Source organism: Anomaloglossus baeobatrachus, chromosome 12 (assembly GCF_048569485.1).
Source record: "Anomaloglossus baeobatrachus isolate aAnoBae1 chromosome 12, aAnoBae1.hap1, whole genome shotgun sequence".
NCBI lineage: Eukaryota > Metazoa > Chordata > Amphibia > Anura > Aromobatidae > Anomaloglossus > Anomaloglossus baeobatrachus.
Window position 1 is genome coordinate 18,571,976 of NC_134364.1, and position 24,993 is coordinate 18,596,968.

The window sequence follows — 24,993 nt, forward strand, 5'->3', positions numbered from 1 at the left end:
GGGAGCTCCCTCTGGTGGCTGGTGGGGAGCGCCCTCTGGTGGTGGCTGGTGGGGAGCGCCCTCTGGTGGTGGCTGGTGGGGAGCGCCCTCTGGTGGTGGCTGGTGGGGAGCGCCCTCTGGTGGTGGCTGGTGGGGAGCTCCCTCTGGTGGTGGCTGGTGGGGAGCTCCCTCTGGTGGTGGCTGGTGGGGAGCTCCCTCTGGTGGTGGCTGGTGGGGAGCTTCCTGTGGTTGAGAGCTCCCTCTGGTGGTGGCTGGTGGGGAGCTCCCTCTGGTGGTGGCTGCTGGGGAGCTCCCTCTGGTGGTGGCTGGTGGGGAGCTCCTTCTGGTGGTGGCTGGTTGGGAGCTCCCTCTGGTGGTGGCTGTTGGGGAGCTCCCTCTGGTGGTGGCTGGTGGGGAGCTCCTTCTGGTGGTGGCTGGTGGGGAGCTCCTTCTGGTGGTGGCTGGTGGGGAGCTCCTTCTGGTGGTGGCTGGTGGGGAGCACCCTCTGGTGGTGGCTGGTGGGGAGCTCCTTCTGGTGGTGGCTGGTGGGGAGCTCCTTCTGGTGGTGGCTGGTGGGGAGCACCCTCTGGTGGTGGCTGGTGGGGAGCTGCCCTCTGGTGGTGGCTGGTGAGGAGCTCCCTCTGGTGGTGGCTGTTGGGGAGCACCCTCTGGTGGTGGCTGGTGGGGAGCTGCCCTCTGGTGGTGGCTGGTGAGGAGCTCCCTCTGGTGGTGGCTGTTGGGGAGCGCCCTCTGGTGGTGGCTGGTGGGGAGCTGCCCTCTGGTGGTGGCTGGTGGGGAGCTCCTTCTGGTGGTGGCTGGTGGGGAGCTCCTTCTGGTGGTGGCTGTTGGGGAGCGCCCTCTGGTGGTGGCTGTTGGGGAGCTCCCTCTGGTGGTGGCTGGTGGGGAGCTCCTTCTGGTGGTGGCTGGTGGGGAGCTTCTTCTGGTGGTGGCTGGTGGGGAGCTTCCTCTGGTGGTGGCTGGTGGGGAGCTCCCTCTGGTGGTGGCTGGTGGGGAGCTCCCTCTGGTGGTGGCTGGTGGGGAGCTCCCTCTGGTGGTGGCTGGTGGGGAGCTTCCTCTGGTGGTGGCTGGTGGGGGAGCTCCCTCTGGTGGTGGCTGGTGGGGAGCTCCCTCTGGTGGTGGCTGGTGGGGAGCTGCCCTCTGGTGGTGGCTGGTGGGAGCTGCCCTCTGGTGGTGGCTGGTGGGGAGCTGCCCTCTGGTGGTGGCTGGTGGGGAGCTGCCCTCTGGTGGTGGCTGGTGGGGCGCTCCCTCTGGTGGTGGCTGGTGAGGAGTTCCCTCTGGTGGTGGCTGGTGGGGGAGCTCCCTCTGGTGGTGGCTGGTGGGGAGCTTCCTCTGGTGGTGGCTGGTGGGGGAGCTCCCTCTGGTGGTGGCTGGTGGGGAGCTCCCTCTGGTGGTGGCTGGTGGGGAGCTGCCCTCTGGTGGTGGCTGGTGGGGAGCTGCCCTCTGGTGGTGGCTGGTGGGGAGCTCCCTCTGGTGGTGGCTGGTGGGGGGCTCCCTCTGGTGGTGGCTGGTGGGGAGCTCCCTCTGGTGGTGGCTGGTGGGGAGCCCCCACTGGTGGTGGCTGGTGGGGAGCCCCCACTGGTGGTGGCTGGTGGGGAGCTCCCTCTGGTGGTGGCTGGTGGGGAGCCCCCACTGGTGGTGGCTGGTGGGGAGCTCCCTCTGGTGGTGGCTGGTGGGGAGCTTCCTGTGGTGGTGGCTGTTGGGGAGCTCCCTCTAGTGGTGGCTGGTGGGGAGCTCCCTCTGGTGGTGGCTGTTGGGGAGCTCCCTCTAGTGGTGGCTGGTGGGGAGCTCCCTCTGGTGGTGGCTGGTGGGGAGCTCCCTCTAGTGGTGGCTGTTGGGGAGCTCCCTCTGGTGGTGGCTGTTGGGGAGCTCCCTCTGGTGGTGGCTGTTGGGGAGCTCCCTCTAGTGGTGGCTGGTGGGGAGCGCCCTCTGGTGGTGGCTGGAGGTTATCACTTAGGTTATATATTTTCGGGGGGGTTGGCGCTGTGACCTTTCTCGTAGTATAGAAGCTGGAGCAGTTCAGCTGCACTGTGAATGCTGCTCTGGAGGTATGTTTCTAAGCTTCTTGCTGTTTTTGCCCCTCCGCAGATAACGGCCTCCCTTCTTGGTGCCCCGTCTAAGACGACGACGTCCCTGCTGATCCTGACGGAGAGCGAGAATGAGAAGAGGAAGTGGGTGGGGATCCTGGAGGGGCTGCAGTCCATCCTGCAGAAGAACAACCTGAGGAACCAGGTGGTGCACTGCCCGCAGGAGGCGTACGACAGCACGCTGCCCCTCATAAAAACCATTGTGGCGGCAGCGATTATAGGTAGGTCAGACCCCGCCGGCGGCACACGTCCCCCTCCGGATCAGCAGTCGCGGAGGCTTACAATGGTTGGTCCTTTTTCCGCTTAGATCAGGACCGGATCGCTGTCGGCACAGAAGAAGGACTGTACGTCATCGAGGTCACCCGGGACGGTGAGTGTCTGCGCTCGGGGCATGTTATGAGGCGGTGACGGTTATTGCGGAGGATGCTGGCAGATGTTGTGGCGCCCCCTTGTGTAACTCTGCGTCCTCCCCTCGCAGTGATCGTCCGAGCCGCAGACTGTAAGAAGGTCTATCAGATCGAGCCGGCTCCAAAGGAGAAGATGGTCATCCTGGTGTGCGGCCGGAACCACCACGTCCACCTGGTGCCGTGGTCCTCTCTGGACGGCTCGGAGGGCAGCCTGGACATCAAGCTGCCGGAGAGTAAAGGCTGCCAGGTCATCGCCACCGGGAGCCTGAAGAAGTCGTCCGCGTCTTGCTTGTTCGTCGCCGTCAAACGTCAGGTCCTTTGTTACGAGATCCAGAGAACTAAACCATTTTATAAGAAGTTCAGCGAGGTGTCCGCGCCGGGGAACGTGCAGTGGATGGCCGCGTTCAAGGACAAGCTCTGCGTGGGGTACCCGTCCGGATTCTCACTATTAAACATCCACGGAGATGGACCGCTCATAAACCTGGTCAGCCCCGTGGACCCCTCCCTGGCCTTCCTGTCCCTGCAGCCGCTCGATGCTTTGTGCGCAGTGGACCTTGGCAACGACGAATACTTGCTCTGCTTCAGCCAGATGGGAGTGTATGTGGATTCACAGGGCCGGAGAACGCGCATGCAGGAGCTGATGTGGCCGGCCACTCCTGTCGCCTGCAGTAAGTGAGGCGATGTAGGGAGCGGCGGGGGACCGTGGCGGGCTGTGATGTAGGGAGCGGCGGGGGACCCTGGTGGGCTGTGATGTAGGGAGCGGTGGGGGACCCTGGTGGGCTGTGATGTAGGGAGCGGTGGGGGACCCTGGTGGGCTGTGATGTAGGGAGCGGCGGGGGACCCTGGTGGGCTGTGATGTAGGGAGCGGTGGGGGACCCTGGTGGGCTGTGATGTAGGGAGCGGCGGGGGACCGTGGCGGGCTGTGATGTAGGGAGCAGCGGCGGACCCTGGTGGGCTGTGATGTAGGGAGCGGTGGGGGACCCTGGTGGGCTGTGATATAGGGAGCGGCGGGGGACTCTGGTGGGCTGTGATGTAGGAAGCTGCGGGAGACCCTCGTGGGCTGTGATGTAGGAAGCTGCGGGAGACCCTGGTGGGCTGTGATATAGGAAGCGGCGGGGGACCCTGGCGGGCTGTGATGTAGGAAGCGACGGGGGACCCTGGCGGGCTGTGATGTAGGAAGCGGCGGGGGACCCTGGTGGGCTGTGATGTAGGAAGCTGCGGGAGACCCTGGTGGGCTGTGGTGTAGGGAGTGGCGGGGGACCCTGGTGGGCTGTGATGTAGGGAGCGACAGGGGACCCTGGTGGGCTGTGATGTAGGAAGCGGAGGGGGACTCTGGTGGGCTGCGATGTAGGGAGCGGCAGGGGACTCTGGTGGGCTGTGATGTAGGGAGCGGAGGGGGACTCTGGTGGGCTGTGATGTAGGGAGCGACAGGGGACCGTGGCAGGCTGTGATGTAGGGAGCGGCGGGGGACCCTGGCGGGCTGTGATGTAGGGAGCGGCGGGGGACTCTGGTGGGTTGTGATGTAGGGAGCGGAGGGGGACTCTGGTGGGCTGTGATGTAGGGAGCGGCGGGGGACTCTGGTGGGCTGTGATGTAGGGAGCGGCGGGGGACTCTGGTGGGCTGTGATGTAGGGAGCGGCGGGGGACTCTGGTGGGCTGTGATGTAGGGAGCGGCGGGGGACTCTGGTGGGCTGTGATGTAGGGAGCGGCGGGGGACTCTGGTGGGCTGTGATGTAGGGAGCGGCGGGGGACCGTGGCGGGCTGTGATGTAGGGAGCGGCGGGGGACCGTGGCGGGCTGTGATGTAGGGAGCGGCGGGGGACCCTGGCGGGCTGTGATGTAGGAAGCGGCGGGGTCTCTGGCAGGCTGTGTAGTAGGGAGCGGCGGGGGACCCTGGCGGGCTGTGATGTTGGTTCATTTTATATGTCCCCTGGGGTCCCGCTCCTGCGTTGGGAGTTTATAGGAAGCCCCCAATCTCTGCTGCTTAACCCCTTAAATGCTGTGACTACTCCAATTAGTATTTAGTTCCCATTTCCGGAACATGTTTTGCTGACCCAGTTCTGCTCCATTTCATTTTCCACTCGTGAGGGAAAGGGTCAGATAATCGTGGTCGTGTCCCCCCAGGTTGCAGTCCTTCGTATGTGACCGTCTACAGTGAATACGGCATCGATGTGTTTGACGTCCACACTATGGATTGGGTGCAGACCATTGGGCTGAGGAGGGTGAGTCGGACCCCCAGTGACTGACGCGCCCCGTCTGGTGTATTTACGGTTACTGGAGATTTGCTTCTTTCTTTGACAGATCAAGCCATTAAATGTAGACGGTTCCCTCAACCTATTGAACTCGGAGCCTCAGCGCCTTCTGTATCTGAAGAGCACGTATTCAGGTGGGTTTATGGCCAGAGCTTCACCCATGTGCACTCTGAGTAGTTAGAGGGTTATTCCATCTCCAGCCAGAGGGTAAGCAAGCCGACAAAGTCACTCAGATTATGGGACTGGTATATATTCATAAACTGTCTGATCCTGCTTGTTGATGGTTTCCAGCACAGTTAGGTGGAATGTCTGTATCCAATATCTTGCAGAAGGGGCCGTCCTCACAGTCCCAGAGACGTCTGATAATAGCAAGAAACAGATGGTGAGAACCCGGAGTAAGCGAAGATTCGTCTTCAAAGTACCGGAAGAAGAGCGATTACAGCAGCGCAGGTATCGGACATGTATATGGCGGGATTTATCAGTAAATGTAGATGTGGATTTTGCGCTAATAAAATAATCATTCTCGTCTTGTAGAGAAATGCTCCGCGATCCCGAGCTGCGGTCCAAGATGATCTCCAACCCAACCAATTTCAACCACGTGGCGCATATGGGTCCTGGAGACGGGATGCAAGTGCTGATGGATCTCCCTCTGGTAAAGTATCGGGCTCATGGCACCTTACATTCCAGTCACATCCAGAGCTGAATTCACCATTCAATAAAAAAACACCTGCACTTGTTATGCATCTGGTATGGATTGTGTACCAGATCAAAGCCACAGTCAGTACATGCATGCAGCACCAGAACCACAGTCAGTACATGCATGCAGCACCAGAACCATAGTCAGTACATGCATGCATACTGAGCTAGCAGGAGGCTGAGATGATGAAGCCGAATTCTGAATGCAGCTCTGGAGTATAAATCCAACCTCGTGTAAGTCCCTGCTCTTCAGTGTTGTCTGCTCTTCTCCCGTCCTCAGAGTGAATGTCCTCCCTCACTGCTCTCTCGAAACTCTCTCCTGATCTCACCTCCTGCAAACTTTGAACACGTCTATCACATGAATCCTGTCTCGGCAACCATCTATCTGCAGAGCGAGCTTAGCTCTCTGTCCTCTTCCTCTTCTTCTCCCTCTTTATCAATGGTAGGAGTAAAGCGAAACGGCGGCAGGAACCCTCCCTGATCCCTGCAAACCCAAAACACAACCACTAACCGACTGAAAGCAGCATGACACGAGTAATCCGGAGCAGAATCCCAGGGTTGGGCAGGATTATAAAAACATAGCGCCTTTTTACCATAAACATCTCCGCCCCTCTGCACAGGTTGTCTATTATTGCAGCCAGAATAAATCAATGCCAAAAAGAAAAGAAATGGATGGTATTAGCTCCTTAAAAGATAATAAGGTAATTATAGAGGACAAAGCAAAGACTGAGATATTAAACAGGCACTTTTCATCTGTGTTCACCAATCAACTGACTATTCCAGGGATCATTCAACAAGGGAAAAATCAAAGTCGCCACTTGATTGCAGCCACATTGACATCAGTGTGGCAGAGCTGCAATCTCACACACAACCATGGTAGTCAGAGAGGGCACTGTTCAGGGAAACAAGCTGCCATGTTTTCTTAATCTTCTACAACCGCTTTAAAGAGGTGAAACACCCGCTTTGTGCATATTGTAAAGAGTCTAACCCCTTTTTTTTTGGTTTGCAGCGTTAACGCCGTCACTTTGGGTGCAAAATACCTGTCATGCTGCTTTTCGGACTATTTGTGGATTTTGAGGCTTTTAACACGCTCTTTACTGTAAACTTTCCTCTTTAGTAAAGTTCCTTTAATTGAATGTTGCCGGACTATTGGATGTGCCGGGTTATCAGATGATACAGAACCACCACGGTGACGTTTATCGGCGGAGCAACTTCTTGTCTCTGCTCAGCCTCCAGATTGTGCTGCGGACGATCAGATGTTAGATTAAAGGAAATTTACTGTGTAGCATTAACCACTTCACTACTGATCTAATCTTGCGGATTTGGATGAGCAGAGATTCTGCTTCCGGCACTTACCTCGATTTCTGCTTTTGGAGCCGCATCCCGAGAACAGCACGCAAAGAGTTTGAGCCCATCCACTACACCCACTAAAAGGGGCATTGCCCCTTTAACAATGTGTATAATAGGTATTTAAAAGTAATACTAAGACCATGGTTTATTCTCCATAGACCGTCATGCCGTCAGCACAAGAGGAAAACCCACGGGAAAAGTCACGTCCGCCCTCCACCAACCTGGCTCGACAGCAGCAGCTAAGAAGCAGGTCCTACATCTCCTGGCCGTCCTCAGGTAAGGGGCACCCCACAAGGGTCCTTCCCGCCCTATCCAAAAACTGCTGCAGCAAGATATCTGCAAATATCTTTTGCAATCTGGAGATGTCTGGCGCCGCTTATTTCCTGCGCAAACATCTTCATCCCTTTTAAGACAGGGGTGCACAATATTTTTTGGACCAAGCACAACATTGCCACACTAAACCAATCTCAAGGGCCAAAAAATATTTTTAAAGGGTCTTTACATGGATACATCACCAGAACCAAGTTTTGAGTATTTGAGGAGGGTTTGGAAAGTTTCTGCTACAAATAATCAGTGTGAACAGACGGTAACTTACACTGAGGTTTTGGAGCAGAAATTCATCAAATCCTCCTTGTAATCTCAAAACTGTAAGATATGAGGATTAAGTGTTAATATAGCCATGAAATAAGCTATGGATTGCTACATGTGTTTGAGATCAGAGCCAGTCTGTACATGCATACAGAGGCAAAACCACAGTAAGTACATGCATGCAGCACCAGAACCACAGTCAGTACATGCATGCAGCACCAGAACCAGTCAGTACATGCATGCAGCACCAGAACCACAGTCAGTACATGCATGCAGCACCAGAACCACAGTCAGTACATGCATGCAGCACCAGAACCACAGTCAGTACATGCATGCAGCACCAGAACCACAGTCAGTACATGCATGCAGCACCAGAACCACAGTCAGTACATGCATGCAGCACCAGAATCACAGTCAGTATATGAATGTAGAGGCAGAACATGTTACATATAAGGTACTTGGATGTTTATTTGTGATACTGGCTGTGTCTCATTGATAGTTTGGTTCCTGTGTGTTTCGCAGTTTGATGGCTGGTAACAACAACTCCCAGCATCTCCTTAGCATTGTTAAGGACATACAGGGAGTTGGAGGTTCATGTCACCATTGTATATTGAGATGATATTACTATTGATTGCTGTACTAAGCTTGGTGCTGTATTTATGTTTTGATTGAAGTCACCCTTTGTCTCCATATAGTACAGACTCCATGATAAGACTTTATGCCCAGAGCTCATCTGTCCAAACATCCATATTCAGGAGCACTTCCAACATGGTGGCCTTAAAAATAAAAGTATTCCCATGCTATGCCCCTGACTAAATAATTGCCCCTGACCGTGCTTCCTGCACAAAATATCCCCTACACATAGCCCCTTTGCGTAATCTTCCCCCACACTGCCTCTCTGCATTATGTCCCCTCCACCCATTGCCCCTCACTATACTGTGCCCTTTTTCACAATTTTTGCCCCATAAGTTTTTATATTTCTGAAAGACGTAAAGACATTTGCATATGGGAAGGAAACCAGAGTCTCCAGGTTCTCTGAGGACAACATTGCGCAGACCCTTTTTAAGGGACGATAATGGGGGATAAGTTAAGTTATTGCTATGCATTCAGTCACCATCAGGATCTATATTGTCACGTCTGACAGTCACTAATCTGAAAGACTTGTTCCCTTCAGGTACCGGTGATTCATCAAGGAGTATATCAGATGTTGATCAAGACTTGGATAAAGAGGTAACCCATACCCCCGGCAGGATTGCTATATGTATTGTAGGCTATGTTTGCTTGTAGCCACCACCAGGGGGAGCTCATTGCGTTTAGATAAAAATATAAAAAAGACTAATTTAATATAAATCAGTATGCAGTAAGCTCCCCCTAGTGGTGGCTGTATAAATCTGTATGTAGTGAGCTCCCTCTAGTGGTAGCTCTATAAATCTGTATGTAGTGAGCTCCCCCTAGTGGTGACTGTATAAATCTGTATGTAGTGAGCTCCCCCTAGTGGTGGCTGTATAAATCTGTATGTAGTGGGCTCCCCCTAGTGGTGGCTGTATAAATCTGTATGTACTAAGCTCCCCCTAGTGGTGGCTGTATAAATCTGTATGCAGTGAGCTCCGCCTAGTGGTGGCTGTATATCTCTGTATGTAGTGCGCTCCCCCTAGTGGTGGTTGTATAATCTGTATGTAGTGAGCTCCCCCTAGTGGTGGCTGTATAATCTGTATGTAGTGAGCTCCCTCTAGTGGTGGCTGTATAAATCTGTATGTAGTGAGCTCCCCCTAGTGGTGGCTGTATATCTCTGTATGTAGTGCGGTCCCCCTAGTGGTGGCTGTATAAATCTGTATGTAGTGAGCTCCCCCTGGCGGTGATTGTATTTAGAGCCATTTTTCCATTTATTCTTCCACCAGCACAGGAACAGTAAGTGATCTTTGCTTGTAAAAGGAGCCATAAGCGCTGATTGACAGTAGATTTCACCCCCCTTGTATGTAGTGAGCTCCCCCTAGTGGTGGCTGTATAATCTGTATGTAGTAAGCTCCCTCTAGTGGTGGCTGTATAAATCTGTATGTAGTGAGCTCCCTCTAGTGGTGGTTGTATAAATCTGTATGTAGTGAGCTCCCTCTAGTGGTGGCTGTATAAATCTGTATGTAGTAAGCTCCCTCTAGTGGTGGCTGTATAAATCTGTATGTAGTGAGCTCCCTCTAGTGGTGGCTGTATAAATCTGTATGTAGTGAGCTCCCTCTAGTGGTGGCTGTATAATCTGTATGTAGTGAGCTCCCTCTAGTGGTGGTTGTATAAATCTGTATGTAGTGAGCTCCCTCTAGTGGTGGCTGTATAAATCTGTATGTAGTAAGCTCCCTCTAGTGGTGGCTGTATAAATCTGTATGTAGTGAGCTCCCTCTAGTGGTGGCTGTATAAATCTGTATGCAGTGAGCTCCCTCTAGTGGTGGCTGTATAAATCAGTATGTAGTGAGCTCCCCCTAGTGGTGGCTGTATAAATCTGTATGTAGTGAGCTCCCTCTAGTGGTGGCTGTATAAATCTGTATGTAGTGAGCTCCCTCTAGTGGTGGCTGTATAAATCTGTATGTAGTGAGCTCCTCCTAGTGGTGGCTGTATAAATCTGTATGTAGTGAGCTCCCTCTAGTGGTGACTGTATATATCTGTATGTAATGAGCTCCTCCTAGTGGTGGCTGTATAATCTGTATGTAGTGAGCTCCCCCTAGTGGTGACTGTATAATCTGTATGTAGTGAGCTCCCCCTAGTGGTGGCTGTATAAATCTGTATGTAGTGAGCTCCCTCTAGTGGTGGCTGTATAATCTGTATGTAGTGAGCTCCCTCTAGTGGTGGCTGTATAAATCTGTATGTAGTAAGCTCCCCTCTAGTGGTGACTGTATATATCTGTATGTAGTGAGCTCCCCCTAGTGGTGGCTGTATAAATCTGTATGTAGTGAGCTTCCTCTAGTGGTGGCTATATAAATCTGTATGTAGTGAGCTCCCTCTAGTGGTGGCTGTATAAATCTGTATGTAGTGAGCTCCCCCTAGTGGTGGCTGTATAAATCTGTATGTAGTGAGCTCCCTCTAGTGGTGGCTGTATAAATCTGTATGTAGTGAGCTCCCTCTAGTGGTGGCTGTATAAATCTGTATGTAGTGAGCTCCCCCTAGTGGTGGCTGTATAAATCTGTATGTAGTGAGCTCCCTCTAGTGGTGGCTGTATAAATCTGTATGTAGTGAGCTCTCTCTAGTGGTGGTTGTATAAATCTGTATGTAGTGAGCTCCATCTAGTGGTGGCTGTATAAATCTGTATGTAGTGAGCTCCCTCTAGTGGTGGCTGTATAAATCTGTATGTAGTGAGCTCCCCCTAGTGGTGGCTGTATAAATCTGTATGTAGTGAGCTCCCTCTAGTGGTGGCTGTATAAATCTGTATGTAGTGAGCTCCCTCTAGTGGTGGCTGTATAAATCTGTATGTAGTGAGCTCCCTCTAGTGGTGGCTGTATAAATCTGTATGTAGTGAGCTCCCCCTAGTGGTGGCTGTATAAATCTGTATGTAGTGAGCTCCCTCTAGTGGTGGCTGTATAAATCTGTATGTAGTGAGCTCCCTCTAGTGGTGGTTGTATAAATCTGTATGTAGTGAGCTCCATCTAGTGGTGGCTGTATAAATCTGTATGTAGTGAGCTCCCTCTAGTGGTGGCTGTATAAATCTGTATGTAGTGAGCTCCCCCTAGTGGTGGCTGTATAAATCTGTATGTAGTGAGCTCCCTCTAGTGGTGGCTGTATAAATCTGTATGTAGTGAGCTCCCTCTAGTGGTGGCTGTATAAATCTGTATGTAGTGAGCTCCCCCTAGTGGTGGCTGTATAAATCTGTATGTAGTGAGCTCCCTCTAGTGGTGGCTGTATAAATCTGTACGTAGTGAGATCCCTCTAGTGGTGGCTGTATAAATCTGTATGTAGTGAGCTCCATCTAGTGGTGGCTGTATAAATCTGTATGTAGTGAGCTCCCTCTAGTGGTGGCTGTATAAATCTGTATGCAGTGAGCTCCCTCTAGTGGTGGCTGTATAAATCAGTATGTAGTGAGCTCCCCCTAGTGGTGGCTGTATAAATCTGTATGTAGTGAGCTCCCTCTAGTGGTGGCTGTATAAATCTGTATGTAGTGAGCTCCCTCTAGTGGTGGCTGTATAAATCTGTATGTAGTGAGCTCCTCCTAGTGGTGGCTGTATAAATCTGTATGTAGTGAGCTCCCCCTAGTGGTGACTGTATAATCTGTATGTAGTGAGCTCCCCCTAGTGGTGGCTGTATAAATCTGTATGTAGTGAGCTCCCTCTAGTGGTGGCTGTATAAATCTGTATGTAGTAAGCTCCCCTCTAGTGGTGACTGTATATATCTGTATGTAGTGAGCTTCCTCTAGTGGTGGCTATATAAATCTGTATGTAGTGAGCTCCCTCTAGTGGTGGCTGTATAAATCTGTATGTAGTGAGCTCCCCCTAGTGGTGGCTGTATAAATCTGTATGTAGTGAGCTCCCTCTAGTGGTGGCTGTATAAATCTGTATGTAGTGAGCTCCCTCTAGTGGTGGCTGTATAAATCTGTATGTAGTGAGCTCCCCCTAGTGGTGGCTGTATAAATCTGTATGTAGTGAGCTCCCTCTAGTGGTGGCTGTATAAATCTGTATGTAGTGAGCTCCCTCTAGTGGTGGCTGTATAAATCTGTATGTAGTGAGCTCCCCCTAGTGGTGGCTGTATAAATCTGTATGTAGTGAGCTCCCTCTAGTGGTGGCTGTATAAATCTGTATGTAGTGAGCTCCCCCTAGTGGTGGCTGTATAAATCTGTATGTAGTGAGCTCCCTCTAGTGGTGGTTGTATAAATCTGTATGTAGTGAGCTCCCTCTAGTGGTGGCTGTATAAATCTGTATGTAGTAAGCTCCCTCTAGTGGTGGCTGTATAAATCTGTATGTAGTGAGATCCCTCTAGTGGTGGCTGTATAAATCTGTATGTAGTGAGCTCCATCTAGTGGTGGCTGTATAAATCTGTATGTAGTGAGCTCCCTCTAGTGGTGGCTGTATAAATCTGTATGCAGTGAGCTCCCTCTAGTGGTGGCTGTATAAATCTGTATGTAGTGAGCTCCCTCTAGTGGTGGCTGTATAAATCTGTATGTTGTGAGCTCCCCCTAGTGGTGGCTGTATAAATCTGTATGTAGTGAGCTCCCTCTAGTGATGGCTGTATAAATCTGTATGTAGTGAGCTCCCCCTAGTGGTGGCTGTATAAATCTGTATGTAGTGAGCTCCCCCTAGTGGTGGTTGTATAAATCTGTATGTAGTGAGCTCCCTCTAGTGGTGGTTGTATAAATCTGTATGTAGTGAGCTCCCTCTAGTGGTGGCAGTATAAATCTGTATGTAGTGAGCTCCCTCTAGTGGTGGCTGTATAAATCTGTATGTAGTGAGCTCCCTCTAGTGGTGGTTGTATAAATCTGTATGTAGTGAGCTCCCCCTAGTGGTGGCTGTATAAATCTGTATGTAGTGAGCTCCCTCTAGTGGTGGCAGTATAAATCTGTATGTAGTGAGCTCCCTCTAGTGGTGGCTGTATAAATCTGTATGTAGTGAGCTCCCTCTGGTGGTGGCTATATAAATCTATATGTAGTGAGCGCCCCCTAGTGGTGGCTGTATAATCTGTATGTAGTGAGCTCCCCCTAGTGGTGGCTGTATAAATCTGTATGTAGTGAGCTCCCTCTGGTGGTGGCTGTATAAATCTGTATGTAGTGAGCTCCCTCTAGTGGTGGCTGTATAAATCTGTATGTAGTGAGCTCCCTCTAGTGGTGGCAGTATAAATCTGTATGTAGTGAGCTCCCTCTAGTGGAGGCTGTATAAATCTGTATGTAGTGAGCTCTCTCTAGTGGTGGCTGTATAAATCTGTATGTAGTGAGCTCCCCCTAGTGGTGATTTTATATATCTGTATGCAGTGAGCTCCCTCTAGTGGTGATTTTATATATCTGTATGTAGTGAGCTCCCTCTAGTGGTGATTTTATATATCTGTATGCAGTAAGCTCCCCCTAGTTGTGTTTTTTTATATCTGTATGTAGTGAGCTCCCCCTAGTGGAGACTGTATAAATCTGTATGTAGTGAGCTCCCCCTAGTGGTGATTTTATGTATCTGTATGTAGTGAGCTCCCCCTAGTGGTGGCTGCAGACAGACTGTAACTATACCTCTGTTAGGCCAGTGTATTTAATGGATTTTGTCTGTTTTCGTTACAGCCGGATTCAGACTCCACAAAACATTCCACTCCCTCAAACAGCTCCAACCCGAGCAGCCCGCCGAGCCCCAACTCCCCGCATAGGAACCAACTGACGCTGGACGGCCTGGACCAGTCCGCCTGTGACGCGTAGCCGCTGCCTCCGGCGCTCGCTCCAGAGATGTCCTCTTTTTAGTGTCAGTCCCACGCAATAGTGCCAAGATGTGTTGCACGGACGTCCTCTCCCCCCACACTCCCCCCCCCTCCCCATTATTGTAGATACAACGTAAAGAAAAAAAAAATGGGGTTTAATATATGTGATGGAGCTTTTATATGCAATGAGTTGCCCGTTTCTAATATCCGTTCCACTGATAGGAGGTTTTTATTTTGTACATTTTTTTTATATGATTGTCACCCTTTTTGTACGATGCTGCTAGATTCTGGGACGCAACAAAGGAAATTACGAAAGCTGCTGCCACAGGTTTGGGTGACGGGCGGATCCGGAAGCGCCAGCGCATAGGAATGTTTGGGGGCTTTTGTATAGGAATATATAGATTGATATCAGGCGTCTCCAGTGCGGTCCCTGCAAACAAGAGGAGACACTGACGCTGGTGCCACTACAACCCCCAGCATGCCATGAAAGCCTGGAGCGTTGTAGCTGCACCCGGCCGGAGCGCCGCAGTCAGACGCCGCGGCCTGAAATAATGTTCTCACAAATCAGTGTTTAAAGCCGGAGTCTTTTTAATGAAATTGCACTATAATGAAAAACACAAGGAAGGTTTGTTTTTTTCTTATGTGCTGAGTTGCACAGCAAAGGCTCCGGGGGGCGCTCTGCGGCTCTGGGGTCCGGGGGCGCTCTGCGGCTCTGAGGTCCGGGGAATGCTCTGCGGCTCTGAGGTCCGGGGAGTGCTCTGCGGCTCTGAGGTCCGGGGGGTGCTCTGCGGCTCTGAGGTCCGGGGGGCGCTCTGCGGGTCTGAGGTCCGGGGGGCGCTCTGCGGGTCTGAGGTCCGGGGGGCGCTCTGCGGGTCTGAGGTCCGGGGGGCGCTCTGCGGGTCTGAGGTCCGGGGGGCGCTCTGCGGGTCTGAGGTCCGGGGGGCGCTCTGCGGGTCTGAGGTCCGGGGGGCGCTCTCCGGGTCTGAGGTCCGGGGGGCGCTCTGCGGGTCTGAGGTCCGGGGGGCGCTCTGTGGCTCTGAGGTCCGGGGGGCGCTCTGTGGCTCTGAGGTCCGGGGGGCGCTCTGTGGCTCTGAGGTCCGGGGGGCGCTCTGTGGCTCTGAGGTCCGGGGGGCGCTCTGTGGCTCTGAGGTCCGGGGGGCGCTCTGTGGTTCTGAGGTCCGGGGGCGCCCTGCAGTTTCGAGGTCCATGATGGCTAAGGATGCAATATAGAATTGTAAACTCTTGTCTTAAAGATGATGATTCACGGTGGCCTGGCGGGGGTAATCATGTACGGGGGGGGCCGTCCGCGCGGGGGTCCTCTTTTATTACACATTTATATCTGCTGCTCAAGTACTCACTTGATGGTCTGAAGTTTTATTCCGTTCACATCCGAAGCTGCGTGCAAAGTTGTGTCAGTGCAAAATGGGGGTGGAGCAGAACGCTGCAGCTTTGGAGGTGACTGGAGCACAAAAGTTGGTGAAAAATGTAAAAAAAAATGTCCAAAAGTGAGTCCTGCGTCTGGGGCTGTAAGTGCTGCCCGTTTTCGTGTTCTCCGCCCCATCCCCGGTGACGACACTACAGGTATTTTATTTTTACGTTCTCCACCTTTCGGACGGAGCATTTTCTCTTTTATCTATAACGGATCATACATTTTTTTCACTGCCATTGGGTCATGCGGGTTTTTTTTGGGAGAAATCATTATACTTTTTTTTTTTTTTTTTGTGTTTTGGGTTTTTTTTTTTTTTTGACCACACATTTTGCAGCCATTCTTCGTTCCCCCCAGCACAGGGACAGTAGGTGACCTCGTCTTGCACGAGGAGCCGGCAGCGCTGACGGACAGCAGATGTCACCCCTCCCCCTTGTATTCGTTGCTTCGGTCGCCCCCCCCAGGTGTATATTTACTCTTCACGCTTCCTCGCATATCCCCCGGGCCGCGGCCACGTTCCAGGAGCGGCTCGTACTCGCGGTCCCCACGCCGTCGCTGTCATTACTAGCGTGCCTTTCGTGCCAATTCTGCCGGGGATTGTGGCTCGGTGGTGGTCCTCGCTCCGCGGTTTCTCTGATACACTGTATAGGACTCACACTTGTTTTTAAGTTTGTAAAACGAAAAAAAAAGTGACGTAGTCTCCGAGGACTTCTGTTGCGTGATTGGTCGATTCCCCCCATGTGCTTCAGCCTCTTATCGGGGGGTCACACACTACTGCTTACAGAGGGGCCGGGGTTTTAACTTTTTTTTTTTTTAATGTTTCTGTAATTATAAATTGTAAGAATTATTTTTTTTAACATGTGACCTGTTAATAAATCCGCAGCGGCCGCCATACTCCGCCGTCACATATTACATCATTACGTGTCCTTTATGAATGTAGGTTTTTTTTATTGTTGTATATAATCTGACATCGAGGAGAAATCGCCATGGAAACCGGAAGTGTTTTAATTAAAAAAAAAAGAAAAATTCACCAATCACTGATTAAAAAAAAACAACAAAAAATTACAACAAATCCCATCAGAGACGAAATGTTCTGGTTTTCATATGTTGTCTAAAATTTAATGTAACTTATTAATAAAAGAAAAAAGATCTAGTGACATTGTGTGGTTTTGTTCTGATGTCCGTCCTCGTCCATCGCTGCCTCCTCTCTGGGGTCTCGCATCACGGGGTCACATGGTTGTGTTCAGAGCGGGTGAGGGGCGGTCAAACCCCAAAATATATCTGATGGTGTAGAGATCGGGAGACCCCCGGCCAATCTGGGCAGGAACTAGGAAAATCAGGAGTGGAGAGGTCACTATGAAGGTGGGGGTCTCGCGATTCATAATCTGACATGAGCCATTGACATCCATGAAGCCCATTGGGGGGGGGGGGTCTTGCAGTTCATAATCTTATGTGAGCCATTGACATCCATGAAGCCCATTGGGGGGTCCCATAATTCATAATCTGACATGAGCCATCAACATCCATGTTATAATGTTGCAACCTATTCGTAGATGGAGGGGCTCACCAGCGCCGTACATTGTATAGTGGCCATTCCCGGTGAATGTTATCACGGTGTACAGAGCTGTTCTGGGTCTGTGATCTTTTAAAGTGAAGCATGCTTTAGGGGTTTAAAAATAAAAATCAATCATGCCTCTTATCAGGCTGTTATTGTTTACTTAAACTAAAGGCTTTATCACCTAGTGATTATCATCGCTGGACTATAAAGTCTCATGCACAGCCATTCCTCTTGATTGACACCTCTATAGAGAGCCTGGTGGGGGCAGGGAAGCTTTCTCAGCTCTGCTACATGGCTAAATCTAGAAATTCTGATTGTGTCAGAACGGCTGCAGCCAGTAATCTAAGTGACACTTTGTTGGATTCAGGGTCTCTGCTCTCAGATGAGGTAGCAAAAACCTGCTAACAGATTCCCTTTAACAGTTGATTTCACATCTGAGATCCCAATGATCAATCATTTTAAGCAGAGGTCAATGTTAGTTTTGAAAATCTATATAATTGTTTTATTTTTATAAATTAATAGCATGAATGAAAATATGAGACTTCTCGTAGAATCTGCTTCTTCCTCCTCCAGGACTGATCGTTTATTCTCAAAATTGTCAGTGCACAGGGAAACTTTGTATTCAGTGAAGCCGAAGCCCCTTCCTCCTCCTCCTCCTCATCCTCCCCCTCTCTCTATTTACTCATCAGTAGTAACTATTAGGCTTTGTTCACACTGCGTTCTTTACCCGTGTTTTTTTGTTTTTGCTGCAGAAGTTTCTTGAGAAATTCTAGTAACCTTTCTGCAGACGTTCCCCAGCAAAATCTATGGCAAAAAAAATTAGCTGTGCGCACACTGCGTTTTTTTCTTAACATTCTTTCGGTAGATGTTCTTAAGAAAAAGAATGAGCAGTCGCTTCTTTTCTGCAGATACCTGCGTTATTCACTCCATTGACTGTAATGTAATCATCAGGACTATTTTTTCAATCTCTTGTGTAGGATCGGATGGCACATAAAAGCACTTCTGTGTGACCTCCGCCGGGTGCCCCTGCAGTCTGTGTCCCGCTCCAGCCCCGCACAGCAGTGTGTAGGTGTCTGCCCGCACTGCAGTATCAGCAGCTTCTCACACTGCAGTGCGAGCAGCCGCGGGGATGACGAGCGCTGCCGTCAGGAGGTTAGATGAGATCATTACCTGCCGTGACGATCTCCTGCACTCCTGACGTCAGCGCTGTCACTGCCTTCTATGCCCGCTGCGTTCTCACGTCTTGCGGGCGGCCCGAGACTGACTAGCGGCAACATCACAAGCTCCCGCGATACTGCTGAGAGTGCGGCGGGCATAGAAGTCAGTGACAGCGCTGACGTCAGGAGAGCAGGAGATTGTCACAGCAGGTAATGATCTCATCTAACCTCCTGATGGCAGCGCTCGTCATCCCCTGCAGTGACCTGGGCTGACCTATTGATGTTACCTCAGGTCACTGCATTGCTCTCCCAATGGGGAACATTCTGTTCTTCATTGACTGGGACAGTGACTATGGTATGGATCGTCGTGGGACCCCCTTATTGGATTACGCCGGACCTGGATTTGATTTTCTTTTAAATAAATTGGTGAAAGAGGGAATGTTTTGGGGAGTGTTTTTTCAAATAAAACTTTTTTCTTTTTCGCTCCTAATTGGGAGACCCAGACAATTGGGTGTATAGCTACTGCCTCCGGAGGCCGCACAAAGTACTACACTTAAAAGTGTAAGGCCCCTCCCCTTCTGGCTATACACCCCCCCGTGGGAGCACGGGTCCCTCAGTTTTTGCTTTGTGCGAAGGAGGTCAGACACGCACGCATAGCTCCACTGTTTAGTCCGCAGCAGCTGCTGACTATGTCGGATGGAAGAAAAGAGGGCCCATACAGGGCCCCCAGCATGCTCCCTTCTCACCCCACTTTCTGTCGGTGGTGCTTGTTAAGGTTGAGGTACCCATTGCGGGTACGGAGGCTGGAGCCCACATGCTGATTCCTTCCCCATCCCCATTAGGGCTCTGGGCGAAGTGGGATTTTACCGGTCTCCAGGCACTGAGACCGTGCTCCATCCGCAGCCCCTGGAGAAGCCGCTGGATATGGAGCTGAGTATCGTCAGGGACATGGCCCTGCTCCGTCAAGGTACTCTGTGTCCCCGTGCATACGCGCGCACACCGCAGCATTGCTGGGTGTGTTAGTGCGCCGGGGACAACAGCGCTGCTGCGCTTGTGCCATTTCCTCACTTCAGCTTAGCTGAGTGGGTAGACTCAGGGAGAACGGTCGCGCCGGCCGCTGGGACTGCGACGCGGCTGGGACTCGTGGTGCGCCGGGGACTTCCGCGCTGACCGTGCATATATCACGGCCGCGCTTATTACTACAGTCCCCGGCTTTTGCGGCCTAGTTCGTTCGTTCCCGCCTCCGCACCTGCCAGTCAGGAGGAGGGCGGGACGCTGTACAGAGCATCAGCGCTGAGGGCTGGAGTCTTTTTTACATACTCCAGCCCTCACACCAGGCACAGTAGGACGCAGTTTCCCGCACTTTGTTTGTGGCACGCCCACGGTCCGCCCCTCTTCACAGAACGCCGGCAGCCATTCCTGCCTGCACGCTGAGCTGCAGAGGGGAGACGGGGAGACCCAGACACGGGATTCTACGGCCTCATACCCGCTGTTCAGCGGGCAGTAAGCAGCCTCAAGGGTTCACCCCCACTTGTGCCGTTTGTATACTGAGTATTTTGTGTTTGCAAATACTTTTCACTGTACGGTCGCTGGTGATTCTCGGCTATATACCCTCCTAGATTACAAGGAGGCAACAGCATGTCGTCCGCAAAACGCAAGGGTGCCAAGGCACAGACATTATATGCTGCCTGTACCGCATGTGGGGCTGCTCTACCGGCAGGTTCCACTGACCCCCATTGTGTGCAGTGCTCGGCTCCTGTGCAACTTGCACAGCCGGGGCCTCTGCTGGACGTGACCCAGGGTGTACCACCTGGGAATGCTGTCCAGGTGACAGGAACGGAGTTTGCAGCTTTTGCTGACAGATTGTCTATGACCATGTCAAAGATTCTTGAAACATTGCAGTCTAGACCAGTAACTCAGACCATGGACACTGTGGCATCATTGCTCCCTGGTCCCCCTCAGCTGGAACACTTCCAAGCTCCGGGGGTGTCACATGCACCCCAGGGTGACGATTCTGACTCGGACGACAGTCCCAGACAACCTAAGCGGGCTCGTTATGAGGGGCCCTCAACTTCGTCTCACTGGTCAGGATCCCAGCAGGACGAATCTATGGGTGATGAGGCGGATGTAACTGATCAAGATTCTGATCCTGGGTCCGCTCTCAATCTGGATACACCGGATGGTGACGCCATAGTGAATGATCTTATAGCGTCCATCAATAGGATGTTAGATATTTCTCCGCCAGCTCCTCCTGCGGAGGAGGCAGCTTCACAGCAGGAGAAATTCCATTTCAGATATCCCAAACGTAAATTAAGCACTTTTCTGGACCACTCTGACTTTAGAGATGCAATCCAGAAACACCACGCTTATCCTGAGAAGCGGTTTTCTAAACGGCTTAAAGATACACGCTATCCTTTTCCCCCTGACATGGTCAAGGGTTGGACCCAGTGTCCCAAGGTGGACCCTCCAATCTCCAGGCTTGCAGCTAGATCTTTAGTTGCAGTAGAAGATGGAGCGGCACTTAAAGATGCCACTGACAGGCAGATGGAGCTCTGGCTGAAATCCATCTATGAAGCTATTGGAGCGTCGTTGGCGCCAGCTTTCGCAGCCGTATGGGCACTCCAAGCTATTTCAGCTGGGCTTACGCAAGTCGACTCAGTCACACGTACATCTGCTCCGCAGGTGGCACCATTGACCTCTCAAATGTCTGCATTCGCGTCTTACGCGATTAATGCTGTCCTGGACTCTACGAGCCGTACGGCGGTGGCGTCAGCCAACTCCGTGGTTTTGCGCAGAGCCCTGTGGTTGAGAGAATGGAAGGCAGATTCTGCTTCCAAGAAGTGCTTAACCAGTTTGCCTTTTTCTCGTGACCGATTGTTTGGGGAGCGTTTGGATGAAATCATTAAACACTCCAAGGGTAAGGACTCATCCTTACCTCAACACAGACAAAACAAGCCCCAACAAAGGAGGGGTCAGTCTGGTTTTCGGTCCTTTCGAGGCTCAGGCAGGTCCCAATTCTCCTCGTCCAAAAGGACTCAAAAGGATCAGAGAGGCTCAGATTCTTGGCGGACTCAGTCACGCCCAAAAAAGACAGCAGGAAGAACCGTTACCAAGACGGCTTCCTCATGACTTTCAGCCTCCTCTCTCCGCATCCTCGGTCGGTGGCAGGCTCTCCCGCTTTGGCGACATTTGGCTGTCACAGGTCAAAGACCGTTGGGTGAGGGACATTCTGTCTCACGGGTACAGGATAGAGTTCAGCTCTCGTCCTCCAACTCGTTTCTTCAGAACTTCCCCACCGCCCGACCGAGCCGATGCTCTGCTGCAGGCGGTGGCCGCTCTAAAGGCGGAAGGAGTGGTGACTTCCGTTCCTCTTCAGGAACAAGGTCACGGTTTTTACTCCAATCTGTTTGTGGTGCCAAAGAAGGACGGGTCCTTTCGGCCCGTCCTGGATCTAAAGTTGCTCAACAAACACGTAAAAACCAGGAGGTTCCGGATGGAATCTCTACGCTCCGTCATAGCCTCAATGTCTCAAGGAGATTTCTTAGCATCAATAGACATCAAAGATGCTTATCTTCACGTGCCGATTGCGCCAGAGCATCAGCGTTTTCTACGCTTCGTTATAGAAAGCGAACACCTGCAGTTCGTAGCGTTACCTTTCGGGCTGGCAACAGCCCCTCGGGTCTTCACCAAGGTCATGGCAGCAGTAGTAGCTGTCCTGCACTCGCAGGGTCACTCCGTGATCCCGTATTTGGACGATCTACTTATAAAGGCACCCTCTCAAGAGGCATGCCAACACAGTCTGAACGTGGCACTGAAGACTCTCCAGAGTTTCGGGTGGATTATCAACTTTTCAAAGTCAAATCTAACCCCGACCCAATCACTAACATATCTTGGCATGGAGTTTCATACTCTCTCAGCGATAGTGAAGCTTCCACTGGACAAGCAGTGCTCTCTGCAGACAGGGGTGCAATCTCTCCTGCAGAACCAGTCCCACTCCTTGAGGCGCCTCATGCATTTCCTAGGGAAGATGGTGGCAGCAATGGAAGCAGTCCCTTTCGCGCAGTTTCATCTGCGCCCTCTACAATGGGACATTCTCCGCCAATGGGACGGGAAGTCGACGTCCCTCGACAGGGATGTCTCCCTCTCTCAGGCAGCCAAGGACTCTCTCCGATGGTGGCTTCTTCCCACCTCATTGTCAAAAGGAAAGTCGTTCCTACCCCCATCCTGGGCGGTGGTCACGACAGATGCGAGCCTATCAGGGTGGGGAGCAGTGTTTCTTCACCACAGGGCTCAGGGTACGTGGACTCAGAGAGAGTCCACCCTTCAGATCAATGTTCTGGAAATCGGAGCAGTCTATCTTGCTCTGCGAGCCTTCCAACAGTGGCTGGAGGGCAAGCAGATCCGGATTCAGTCGGACAATTCCACAGCGGTGGCGTACATCAACCACCAAGGGGGAACACGCAGTCGACAAGCCTTTCAAGAAGTCCGGCGGATTCTGACGTGGGTGGAAAACACAGCATCCACCATATCCGCAGTTCACATCCCAGGCGTGGAAAACTGGGAAGCAGACTTTCTCAGTCGCCAGGGCATGGACGCAGGGGAATGGTCCCTTCACCCGGACGTGTTTCAGGAGATCTGTCGCCGCTGGGGGATGCCGGACGTCGACCTGATGGCGTCACGGCACAACAACAAGGTCCCGGTTTTCATGGCACGGTCTCACGATCACCGAGCTCTGGCGGCAGACGCCTTAGTTCAGGATTGGTCGCAGTTCCGACTACCTTATGTGTTCCCACCTCTGGCATTGTTGCCCAGAGTGCTCCGCAAAATCAGGTCCGATTGCCGTTGCGCCATTCTCGTCGCTCCAGACTGGCCAAAAAGGTCGTGGTACCCGGATCTGTGGCATCTCACGATAGGACAACCGTGGGCGCTACCAGGCCGTCCAGACTTGCTGTCTCAAGGGCCGTTTTTCCATCTGAATTCTGCGGCCCTGAACCTGACTGTGTGGCCATTGAGTCCTGGATCCTAGGGACCTCAGGTTTATCTCATGATGTTGTTGCCACCATGAGACAGGCTAGGAAACCATCCTCCGCCAAGATCTACCACAGAACGTGGAAGATATTCTTATCTTGGTGCTCTGCTCAGGGAGTTTCTCCCTGGCCATTTGCATTGCCTATTTTTCTTTCCTTCCTGCAGTCTGGGTTGGAAAAAGGTTTGTCGCTTAGCTCCCTTAAAGGACAAGTCTCTGCGCTATCCGTATTCTTTCAGAAGCGCCTGGCGCGACTTCCTAAGGTACGCACGTTCCTGCAAGGGGTTTGTCATATCGTTCCCCCTTACAAGCGGCCATTGGAACCCTGGGATCTGAACAAGGTTCTAATTGCTCTCCAGAAGCCACCTTTCGAGCCTATGAAGGAGATTTCCTTTTCTCGGCTTTCACAGAAAGTGGCTTTTCTGGTGGCGGTCACGTCTCTTCGGAGAGTGTCCGAGCTGGCGGCGTTATCTTGCAAATCTCCCTTCCTGGTGTTTCACCAAGACAAGGTAGTACTGCGTCCAATTCCAGAGTTTCTTCCCAAGGTGGTATCTTCCTTTCATCTCAATCAGGATATCACTTTACCATCTTTGTGTCCGCACCCAGTTCACCAATTTGAAAAGGGTTTGCATCTGTTGGACCTGGTGAGAGCACTCAGGATCTACATTTCCCGCACGGCGCCTCTGCGCCGTTCGGATGCACTCTTTATCCTGGTCGCTGGTCAGCATAAAGGGTCGCAAGCTTCCAAATCCACCCTTGCGCGGTGGATCAAGGAACCAATTCTTCACGCCTACCGTTCTGCTGGGCTTCCGACTCCTTCTGGACTGAAGGCCCATTCTACCAGAGCCGTGGGTGCGTCCTGGGCATTACGGCATCAGGCTACGGCTCAGCAGGTGTGCCAGGCGGCTACCTGGTCGAGTCTGCACACGTTTACCAAACACTATCAAGTGCATACCTACGCTTCGGCAGATGCCAGCCTAGGTAGACAAGTCCTGCAGGCGGCGGTGGCCCACCTGTAAGAAAGGGCTGCCTGACAGCCCGATCGCGAGGTATTATTTTACCCACCCAGGGACTGCTTTTGGACGTCCCAATTGTCTGGGTCTCCCAATTAGGAGCGAAAAAGAAGGGAATTTTGTTTACTTACCGTAAATTCCTTTTCTTCTAGCTCCAATTGGGAGACCCAGCACCCGCCCTGTTTTTTCTTAGGGTATTTGTTTTTCGGGTGCACATGTTGTTCATGTTGATAAGTTACGTTCTCCGATATTGTTTATCGGATTGAATTTGTTTTTGAAACAGTTATTGGCTTTCCTCCTTCTTGCTTTTGCACTAAAACTGAGGGACCCGTGCTCCCACGGGGGGGTGTATAGCCAGAAGGGGAGGGGCCTTACACTTTTAAGTGTAGTACTTTGTGTGGCCTCCGGAGGCAGTGCTATACACCCAATTGTCTGGGTCTCCCAATTGGAGCTAGAAGAAAAGGAATTTACGGTAAGTAAACAAAATTCCCTTCTTTGTCTATTTTTTTTTTTATTACTGACTGGGTTGGTGATGTCGGGTATCTGATTGCAGGTGACATTACACATCTGGCATCAACCTCATATTTTACACCGTTTGCCACCGCACCAGGGCAATGGGATGAGTTGGGGCGAAGCGCCAGAATTGGCACATCCAATGGATGCGCCACTTCTGGGGTGGCTGTGGCCTGCTATTTTTAGACTGGGGAGTATCCAATAACAGTGGATCTCCCTAGTCTGAGAATACCAGACCACAGCTGTCCGCTTTACCTTGGCTGATGATCCAATTTGGGGGGGGCTCCATGTTTTTTGTGTTTAAAATTATTTATTTAATGTGAAATAACAGCGTGGGGTGCCTTGTTTTGGATTACCAGCCAAAGTGAAGCTACCAGCTGTGGTCTGCAGGCTGCAGCCGTCTGCTTTACTCTAGCTGGCTACAAAAGATAGTGTTGTTTTTTTTTAATTATTTAGACTTAGAATGGTGTTCCAAATGTTATTTCTTTATTTGATTTGGGTTGTGGCGGCCGAGTGATCGCAGGAACCAGTGAGAAGGAACGTCACAGCAAAACAACAAAGAAAAACA

The 24,993-nt window shown here is 51.7% G+C and overlaps 1 protein-coding gene across 1 annotated transcript in view; it reads left to right on the forward strand.

Moving 5' to 3' along the window:
• CDC42BPB (CDC42 binding protein kinase beta) overlaps window positions 1–14,539 on the forward strand; it is a 72,165-nt gene extending 57,626 nt beyond the window's left edge. Inside the window, 10 exon segments of the mRNA XM_075329688.1 lie at window positions 2,086–2,305; window positions 2,392–2,454; window positions 2,563–3,159; window positions 4,614–4,711; window positions 4,791–4,875; window positions 5,071–5,191; window positions 5,276–5,393; window positions 6,946–7,063; window positions 8,550–8,605; window positions 13,602–14,539. Coding sequence (XP_075185803.1) covers window positions 2,086–2,305; window positions 2,392–2,454; window positions 2,563–3,159; window positions 4,614–4,711; window positions 4,791–4,875; window positions 5,071–5,191; window positions 5,276–5,393; window positions 6,946–7,063; window positions 8,550–8,605; window positions 13,602–13,733 — 1,608 coding nt within the window. The 3' untranslated portion in view covers window positions 13,734–14,539.
• The last annotated feature ends 10,454 nt before the right edge of the window (window positions 14,540–24,993 follow it).